This window comes from Otolemur garnettii, unplaced genomic scaffold, assembly GCF_000181295.1.
Source record: "Otolemur garnettii isolate 467f Iridium unplaced genomic scaffold, OtoGar3 scaffold00025, whole genome shotgun sequence".
NCBI lineage: Eukaryota > Metazoa > Chordata > Mammalia > Primates > Galagidae > Otolemur > Otolemur garnettii.
This window is the reverse complement of record NW_003852420.1, coordinates 20818288-20827914: the sequence shown is the minus strand read 5'-3', so window position 1 is coordinate 20827914 and position 9627 is coordinate 20818288. Positions and strand designations below refer to the sequence as shown.

The following is a 9627-nucleotide window of genomic DNA, read 5'->3' as shown; positions in this document are numbered from 1 at the left end:
ATTCGAACCCGCCACCTCAGGTGCCCTAGTCACTTGAGCCACAGGCGCCGAGCCTAAATTTTTATTTAAAGATTTTTTTTTCTTTTTTTTTTAGGGACGGGTCTTACTGTATTGGCCAGGCTGGTCATGAGCTCCTGGCTTCAAGCCATCCTCCCACCTCAGCTTCCCAAGTAGCTACAGGTGTGAACATCATGTCCCGCTTCTCCTTTTCTCTCTCTCCAACCCAAACCATTCAGTCTCTTTAATCTTGTTTCACACATTGCCCCTACTCTCCCCAACCTGGCCTTTGGATCTTCCTCCTGCCTACGTGCAAAGGAGCATCAAGGTGATGCCATTTTGTTTTCAGAATGGTGATGAATGAAGTGAACATCTGGCTAGCAGATAATAGGGCAGTCTTGGTCTGCTAGGTACCTAGTGGAGGTAGGTGTCTTTGTTACTGGAAACCAAATTTAGCCCCTCTGCTTAACAAGTAATAGGAACTTGTTAGATATTTACTTGGTGAATTTAAAATAGACATTTTTTTTGTTTTTTTGAAGAAAACAAAAGCATGAATGAGCCTGAGATGTCTGAGCTAGGCTGGGTGTCAGGAAAATGGCTGTGTTCTCCTGCTGTTCTGGGAGGCCTTGTGCCTTCTCTGATCAGAGTAGTTAAGAGATAGCCAGCATTTACCCTCACCAGCCTCTTTGTCTTGTAGCTGCAGGCGCCTACCTGCCCCCGCTGCAGCAGGTGTTCCAGGCGCCTCGCCGGCCTGGCATTGGCACTGTGGGGAAACCAATCAAGCTCCTGGCCAATTACTTTGAGGTGGACATCCCTAAGATTGACGTCTACCACTACGAGGTGGACATCAAGCCGGATAAGTGTCCTCGCAGAGTTAACCGGTAAGTGATAAACATCTAAGCCACCAAGCCCAGGAACCTTGGCTTTCCTGAGTCTCAGAACCTTGAAAGAGGTGTCCGAAATGTAAAAGAAGAACCAGTAGAGGGTAGTATCACCAAATCGAAGAAAGTTTTTGAGGAGGCAATGCCAAGTAAATGCTGAAAAATATAGCAGGATTTGGCTATTAGAAGAGAATTTGGTGGCTTTTGCCAGAGCAGTGTCAATGGAATAGTTGGGCTAGTTAATCTGAGTATAGTGAGTTAAGGAATAAGTGGAAGGTAGTATGGTAGAGCAGATAGCTTTTCCAAATAGCCTGGCAGAGAAGTGGGGAGAGAGGGAATATGTTGGCTAGAGAAGACTATAGGGATCAAGTGAAGTGCTGAGCACATTACAGTATGTGTTGAATGAATAAAGAGTTTTAAAGAATGAGACATGGGTATGTTAAAGAAGAGGGAGCAAATAGAAAGGAGAAGTTAAAGGTATAGGACAGAAAGGAGAGGAATAAGAGTGAGATGTCCTTGATGAGGCAGAAGGACATAGGAGGATACACAGTTGGAGGGATTAACCTTAGAAGAAGCAATATTTCTTACAAAAATTATATTTTATTATTATTAGAAAACTGTGTGTATAATGTTAAAAAAATTCAAGTATTACAAAAAGAGTAGCAGTGAAAAATGTCACTTCTTATCCTGGTCTCCAGTCCCCTAGTTCCTTGCCCCAGAGGCATTAATTATTGCCATTCTTGGATATGCTTTCAGATATTTCTCTATGCATATGCAAGCATATATAACATTTTTTTAAATGCACAAAATATAAGGTTCTATATACCCTGTTCTATGCCTTACATTTTTCTGTTAAACAATATGTTTTGGAAAATAATATGTATCAGTTTATGCAGATCTGCCTCTTTCTTTTGCATAGTTCTGTAGATAGACTACTGAATGGTTGTATTATAACTTACTTAATATATCTATTGAGGAAGTTTACTTTGGTTCTAAATTCTACAAAAATGAAACTGTTGAATATTATTATACATAGGTACATTTTTGCACTCAAGTAGGAGGTATCTGTGAGATAAATTTTTAGGAATGGGATTGCTAGCACAATACATTTTAAAGTTTTCAGATACTGCAAAAATTTTTTAAAGTTAAGTTGTACCTATTTATACTCCCATCAACAAGGTATCAGTGCCTGTTCCCCATACTTTTACCAATCCAGTATGTCAGATTTTTTTTGTCTTTGGCATTCTGACAAGTAGATGCCTATATCTTGGTCCAATTTTTCTAATAAGTGAACTTGAACATAATTTCTTATGTTCAAAAATAATAACATGGGAACTGGGCACAGTGGTTCATACCTGTAATCTCAGCACTCTGAGAGGCTGAGGCAATGAGTTGCTTGAGCTCAGGAGTTTGAGACCAGCCTGAGCAAGAGTAGGACCCTGTCTCTACTAAAAATAGCTGGGCATTGTGGCAGGTGCCTGTAGTCCCAGCTACTGGGGAGGCTGAGGCAAGAAGATTCCTCAAGCCCAAGAATTTGAGGCTGCTGTGAGCTATAACACCATAGCACTTTGGGGAAACCAATAAAGCTCAGAGTGAGACTCTGTCTCAAAAAACAAAAAAAAAAAAAAAGAAAAAGAAAAACATGGAAGGGGCATTTCAAGTGTGTGAGGAAAGGAGGAGAAAAAGACCCATGCATATATAAGTATTTTTATGTGTACGTCTGGGAATTCAAGGGTGGCCTTGAATACTATCCTCTGCTCCTTTTCATAGGAGGCAGGAATAAGTTCTGGAGTTAGAAGATACTAGGGAAGGTTAAACACAGTCTATGAGGGATAGAAGAAATCAAGAATGTGAAAACGATTGCTGGGCAGCACTGAAGCCTAATGGAATTGAAATGCTGTGATTGCAGTTGCTTCTAATGATCTGTTTATCCACTTGTGTTTAAGACCTTTGATTCAAAAAGTAGAGAGGTTAAGATGGTTTCATGAGCTGGAATTTTGAAGGAATGATGAACACTCTGGGATCTAAGTGGCAGGAGATGGAGTGAAATCAAAGAAGAGATGATAATGGAGAGAAAACATGGTGGTAAGACTAAGGGCATCAGTGAGATGGAAGAGATGAGATTTTTTTCCCACAGTTTATTCCTATTCTGGTTCAGATCTCTTTCTTGTTCTGTTTGTCAATTGGAGATTGGAACAGTCTTCATTCTGTTCCTGATTTTTTTTTTTTCTTTCTTTTTGAGCTAGAGTACCACTCTGTTACCCAGGCTAGAGTACTTTGGTGTCAGCCTAGCTCATAGGAACCTCAAGCTCCTGTGCTCAACTGATCTTTCTACCTCGGCCTCCCAAGTTGCTGGGACCACTATTGCCTGCCATAATACCTGACTAATTTTTCTGTTTTTAGTAGAGTCAGGGTCTTGCTTCTGCTCAGGCTCTTCTTGAACTCCTGAGCTCAAGAGATTTCTCCCACCTTGGCTTCCCAAAGTGCTAGGATTAAGGCATGAGCTACTGTGATCAGCCTCTGTTCCTGATAGACCTTGGTATCAAACCCTTTTCCCCTCAGCCTCCTCCTCTTCTCAGAGGATGCTCACCCACTCTTTCCGGTTCCTTAGAGCCCTGGTGGTCTAAGGACCTGCAGCATCACCTGGAAGCATGTTAGAAATGAAGAATTTCAGGCTTTGCTCTAGATCTGCTGAATTAGAAGCTGCATTTTAATAAAATCTACAAGTGATTCATAGGAATGGTGAAGTTTGAGAAGCACTGCCATAGAATAGATGTTAGGAGTGAATATAATAGATGGGATAGTGCCTGAATTTAGAATTATTTCCAAAAGCTTGAAGTGGTAGTCTCTCAGCTTCCACAGGCCACTCCTATCCTCCACAGGGAAGTGGTGGAATACATGGTCCAGCATTTCAAGCCTCAGATATTTGGTGATCGCAAGCCTGTCTATGATGGAAAGAAGAACATTTATACTGTCACAGCGCTGCCCATTGGCAATGAACGGGTAAGGTTGGGAGTCAGGCTTGGTCTGTGTCAGGGGTATGGGATGGAACTAAACTCATGTAAGCCTATTTGGAGTCCTGTTTGGTGGTCCAGAGATCTTTTTTGTCTTTTTGTCCTGAGAAAGCATTTTAGGGCTGGGGATGGGTAAGTGCTGATGTTTATTTAGTCTGTTATATGCTTGTCCTTATCCTAAACATACAGAGATTAGACTTAAAATAGACTTAAAGGGCTTTCTGCTGGGTTGAGAGGGACAGAAACACTGAGCCTAGGTGGCTGGAAACTAAAGGGTTAGATTTACTTTGGATTGTTCATTGTGATCAACTGAGGAGCGTATTCTCTTGGCAAATCCATGGAATCTGGTTGTAGTAGGGTAGGGAATGCTAGTTTGTGGGAAAGGAATGCAATCCTTTATCCCTTTCTCTCCTCCTCTTGAAGGTCGACTTTGAGGTGACAATCCCTGGGGAAGGGAAGGATCGAATCTTTAAGGTCTCCATCAAGTGGCTAGCTATTGTGAGCTGGCGTATGCTGCATGAGGCCCTGGTCAGTGGCCAGATCCCTGTTCCCCTGGAGTCTGTGCAAGCTCTGGATGTGGCCATGAGGCACCTAGCATCCATGAGGTATTGGGTGTAGTTAGTGTTGGTCTGGGGTGCAAGCGTTGGCAGAACTGCTGTTGGGGGAGGAAGGGAATGAGCACATGTTAAGGTCTCACAATGTGTCATTCAACAAAAAATTATTTGAAGCCCTACCGTGTGCCAGGCAAGTGTACATGTACATGTAGATGGTTTAAAGCCCTGGCCCTGAATTTCTTAATTATCTTTGGGCCTCACCCCATTTGTCCCTCCATAGCAGAGAAGATGTAGAAATTTGCACAAGGTCAGTCATACAGCTAGTAAAGACTCAGAGCTGGCATTAAAGCCCTGGTGTCCTGCCTTCCAGGCCAGGGCTCCTCCGTGCCCAGGATGCCTCACAGGGTGGGGGCCTGTGCCCGAGGGACCAGTTCTCTGCCTGTCCCTGCCAGGTACACCCCTGTGGGCCGCTCCTTCTTCTCACCGCCTGAGGGCTACTACCACCCGCTGGGGGGTGGGCGCGAGGTCTGGTTCGGCTTTCACCAGTCTGTGCGCCCTGCCATGTGGAAGATGATGCTCAACATTGATGGTGAGTGGGGAGAGCTGTGGAGCCAGGGGCACCCCAAGTCCAGTGACCACACTCCCAGCCTTATCCCTCCCAGCTCTGCAATCATACTCCTAGTCTAATTCCTATAGCCCTGGCACCTTTTACCCGAAGCCCAGTACCCTATAAGGAAGAGGGTATAAATTGCAGTGCTTCCATTTATTCTGGAAGATAGAACCTGAGCTGAGCTATTTCTGCCCTGTCCCCACAGTCTCAGCCACTGCCTTCTACAAGGCACAGCCAGTGATTGAATTTATGTGTGAGGTGCTGGACATCAGGAACATAGATGAACAGCCCAAGCCCCTCACGGACTCTCAGCGTGTACGCTTCACCAAGGAGATCAAGGGTGAGGACCCACCCAAGTGGGGAGGGGAAACAGTGCTACTTTCTCTTTAGCTGTGAGAGGCAGTCAGTCCTCTTGGGATATGTTTAGGGGAGAGGCCAACCATGGGCAAATGAGCAATCTATTCCAACCCTGATAAGCAGTGTGTATATCTTAGGCCTGAAGGTGGAAGTGACCCACTGTGGACAGATGAAGAGGAAATACCGCGTGTGTAATGTTACCCGTCGCCCTGCTAGCCATCAGACGTAAGTTGGCAGGGCTACTGAGCCATTCTTCGTTAGTGGAAGAGGATGGAGTTTTCCAACTCACTGCACAACCCCTACTCCTACCCTCCATTGGCCCTGAAAATGAGCCTTGGGCTGGCCCTATTTTTTTCAGATAAGCTATGGGAATTTGGCATCCTCCTCCTCACTGGCCTTCTCAGATCTGCTGATACTCTTACCTACCATTTTTACCTTCTTGATCGGCTTTTCTCCTGAGCCTTTATTGTAGAACATAGTCCCCTGATTCCTGTTAGGGTTTTGTAAATGTTAGTACCTCTCAATGTATTCTTTCTTTTGAAAAAAGAAAGCCAAGCCCTGAGACTCCTTGGGGAAACTGTCACTCATTCATTCCATCCCCATTCTTACCCTCAGGCTGTAGTGGACTGTGCACGCCTGCTCTCTGTTAGGCTTTATGTTCAACATTAGAAATGTAGATGAGTCAGGTATGGCACTGACTTTTGTGAAACTTCCTTTTAAATCTTGGATCCTTGTATTGTCTGGTTTCCTGTAAGTGGCAGTGCTCAAAGAAGTTGGGTAGGAGGAAATGAAGTCTAGGACTTCTACGGGTTGTGGGTCTAGAGAGGTAGGATTGAATGCTGGGTCGTGACTCCTCCTTCCCTTCCTCCGAAACAGATTTCCCCTGCAGCTGGAGAGTGGACAGACTGTGGAGTGCACAGTGGCACAATATTTCAAGCAGAAATATAACCTTCAGCTCAAATATCCCCACCTGCCATGCCTGCAAGTTGGCCAGGAACAAAAACATACCTACTTGCCCCTGGAGGTGAGACTGCCAAGTAATGGCTGGGCTGGGGAACAGGGATTGTTGTATATACCTGTGTGTTGATCATCAGAGGTCTGTTATTTCATAGTCACTCAGCCTTATTTTGAAGTTTGGAAAAATTTACATTCTGAGAAAGCATGAGGTAGTTCTTTTGTGAAATGAAGGCCTCATTCTTGCCTGCTGAGTTCTTTTCTTGTCCCTTATCCTACACTCATGTTCTTTCAGGGCTACCAGGCAGAGGTGCAAGCTGTATTTACCATTTAATAAATAATTAGTTCATTCAGTACAGAGATTTTAGAAACCCACACTCGTGTTCTTTTAATTTCTTTTTTTCTGCTGTCGGGAGCCGGGACTCTTAAGTGACCTGGAGATACAAGAGTATCTTATTCTGGCTAGGCGCCTGTGGCTCAACCAGCTAAGGCACCAGCCACATACAACTAAGGTGGCGGGTTCAAATCCCCAGCCTGGGCCCGCCAAACAACAATGATGGCTGCAACAAAAAAATGTCCGGGCATTGTGGCAGGCGCCTGCAGTCGCAGCTACTTGGGAGGTTGAGGCAGGAGACTCGCTTGAGCCCAGGAGTTGGAGGTTGCTGTGAGCTGTGATGCCATGGCACTCTACCCAGGGGGATAGCTTGAGGCTCCGTCTAAAAAAAAGAGTATCTTATTCTATAGAAAATAGAGATGGGCTGGGAGTGATGGCTTATGCCTGTAATCCTAGCTCTCTGGGGAGGTCGAGGTGTGTGGATTGTCTGAGCTCATTGGTTTGAGACCATCCTGAGCCAGAGTGAGACCCCATCTCTAAAAATAGCCAGGTGGTGCCTATAGTCCCAGCTACCTGGGAGGCTGAGGCAAGAGGATTGCTTGAGCCCAAGGAGATTGCTGTGAGTTGTGATACCATCACACTCTACCAAGGGTAAGAAAATAAGACTCTCAAAAAATAAAAATGGAGATGAATGTCACCTATATTCTGAATTGGTTAATAGCTACTGTTGTACAAAAAGTGAGATGAAGGCAACACGTTCTCTGAACTATGAGCGGGATGTTTTTTCTTTTGGAAACAGCATCTCTGTTGCCCAGGCTAGAGTGCTGTGGTGTCAGCCTACTCACAACAACCTCAAACTCCTGGGTTCAAGTGATCCTTCTGCCTTAGTCTCCCTAGTAGTTAGGACTACAGTTGCTTATTGCAATGCTCTATTTTTAGTAGAGATGGGGTGTTGTTCTTGCTCAGATTGTTCTCAAACTCCTGAGCTCAAGGGATCCTCTTTCTTCAGCTTCCCAGAGTGATAGGAGTACAGGCATGAGCCATGGTGCCCAGCCTGAACAGAGGTCTTTAGGGACAAACCCAGCTAAGTAAATAGTAGGTGATAGATACTGCAAGCAGAGATTTGTTACCAAATTAACAGTTCTGTTTAAATAATAGTTTCCAAGGTGAATAATTTATGCAACTACTTGGATCTTGATTTTTATTGTTAGCAAATATTTATTGAACTCCTACTATGTGTTATACATTCTCAGGTGCTAGGAATATACAGATAAACAGAACAGATAAGGTTCTTGCTGTCACAGAACTTACATTCTAGAAGGGAGAGATAGATAGTAAATTGATAAACACATAAGATTGTTTTGAATGGTGGTGTTATAAAAATAATAAAATGGGGATAGAAGTAAGAGTGAAGGGGAATAGAGATCTACTGTAGTTATTGACAGAGAAGGCCTCTTTTAGGAGACATTTGAGCTGAGTTACAAATTATGACATAGAATCAACAACTTGAGGGAAGAGCCGTCCAGGCAGGAGGAAGGGTAAGTACAAAGATTCTGAAGCAGGAGGGGATCTGGATCTGGATTGAGGGATAGACGGAAGGATATAGCGGCTGAAAAAGTGTTGACAAGGGGAAAAGTTGTACAAGATGATTCTGTAGAGAGGTACAGAGTCAAATCACATAGGCTATTGTAACTAGGTGGGATTTTTTAAGGATACCATTATTGAGATAAAATTCATGTACCATAAAAATCATCATCTTAAAATGTACAATTAGGTAGTTTTTAATATATATACAGAATTGCACAACCATCATCATTGTCTAATTCTAGAACATTGCAAAAGAAAGCCCATGTTCATCAGCAGTTACCATTCCTTCTCTCCTCAACGGCTCCTAGTAACTGCTAGTCAGCTTTCTGTCTGTGTAGATTTGCCAATTTTGGACATGTCACATAAATGGAATCATATATTATGTGGGCATTTTTGACTGGTTTCTTTCACTTAGCCTAATGTTTTCGAGGTTCATCTGTATCATTCCATTGTATGATTATGTCGCATTTTGTTTATCCATTCATCAGTTAAGGAGCATTTGAGTTATTTCCACTTTTTGGTTATTAAGAGTAATGTTGCTGTGAACACTGATGTACACATTTTTGTGTGAATCTGTGTTTGTGTTTTCATGTCTCTTGAGTACGTACCTAAGAGTAAAGTGAAGTCATATATAACCCCATGTTTAACACCTTGAGGAGCTACCTGATTGTTTCCCAAAGTGACTAAGCCATTGTATAATTTTTTTTTTTTTTTGAGACAGTCTCACTTTGTCACCCTTGGTAGAGTGCTATAGTGTCATAGTTCGCAGCCTCTTGGGCTCAAGCAATTCTCTTGCCGCAGCCTCCCAAGTATCTGGGACTATAGGCGCCTGCCATGCCTGGCTATTTTTAGAGGCAAGGTCTTTCTCTGGCTCAGGCTCGTCTCGAACCTGTCAGCTCAGGCACTCTATCCGCCTCAGCCTTCTAGAGTGCTAGGATTACAGGCGTGAGCTACCACGCCCAGCTCCATTGTATAATCTCATTCAGCAATGAATGAGGGTTCCAATTTCTGGCTAGGTGGGATTTTATTCTAATTAAAATTGGAATCCATCAAAAGGTTTCAAGTTGAAGGACACTATGGATTACTGTATTTGAATCTCCCTAGCTTAGAAACTAGAAACAGTGCCAGTAATCCAAGTCTTTACCTTCCTTGAATAGTTATCCAGGACAATGAAAAGTGTCAGCAAAATCATTTGTTCATGTTCAAATTGCAGTTCATTCCTCCTTTAGTCTTCTTTTTTTTTCAAATTATGGTAATAAATACATTAACATAAAATTTACCATTTTAACTGTTTTTAAGTATATAGTTTGTGGGTTTTTTTTTTTTTCTTTTTGAGACA

General features: G+C 43.2%; 1 protein-coding gene across 3 annotated transcripts in view; it reads left to right on the top strand.

The window, feature by feature from the left end:
• AGO1 (argonaute 1, RISC catalytic component) overlaps positions 1–9627 on the top strand; it is a 38454-nt gene that overhangs the window by 5700 nt on the left and 23127 nt on the right. For all 3 annotated transcript variants that reach the window (XR_002772901.1, XM_003788178.3, XM_023512147.1), the window contains exons 2-8: positions 695–878; positions 3761–3881; positions 4316–4497; positions 4899–5035; positions 5262–5396; positions 5551–5638; positions 6290–6437. Coding sequence is in view for 2 of the 3 variants with exons in the window: in XM_003788178.3 (XP_003788226.1) it covers positions 695–878; positions 3761–3881; positions 4316–4497; positions 4899–5035; positions 5262–5396; positions 5551–5638; positions 6290–6437 (995 nt within the window). In the remaining variant the exon portion in view is untranslated. The remainder of the gene's footprint in view (positions 1–694; positions 879–3760; positions 3882–4315; positions 4498–4898; positions 5036–5261; positions 5397–5550; positions 5639–6289; positions 6438–9627) is intronic.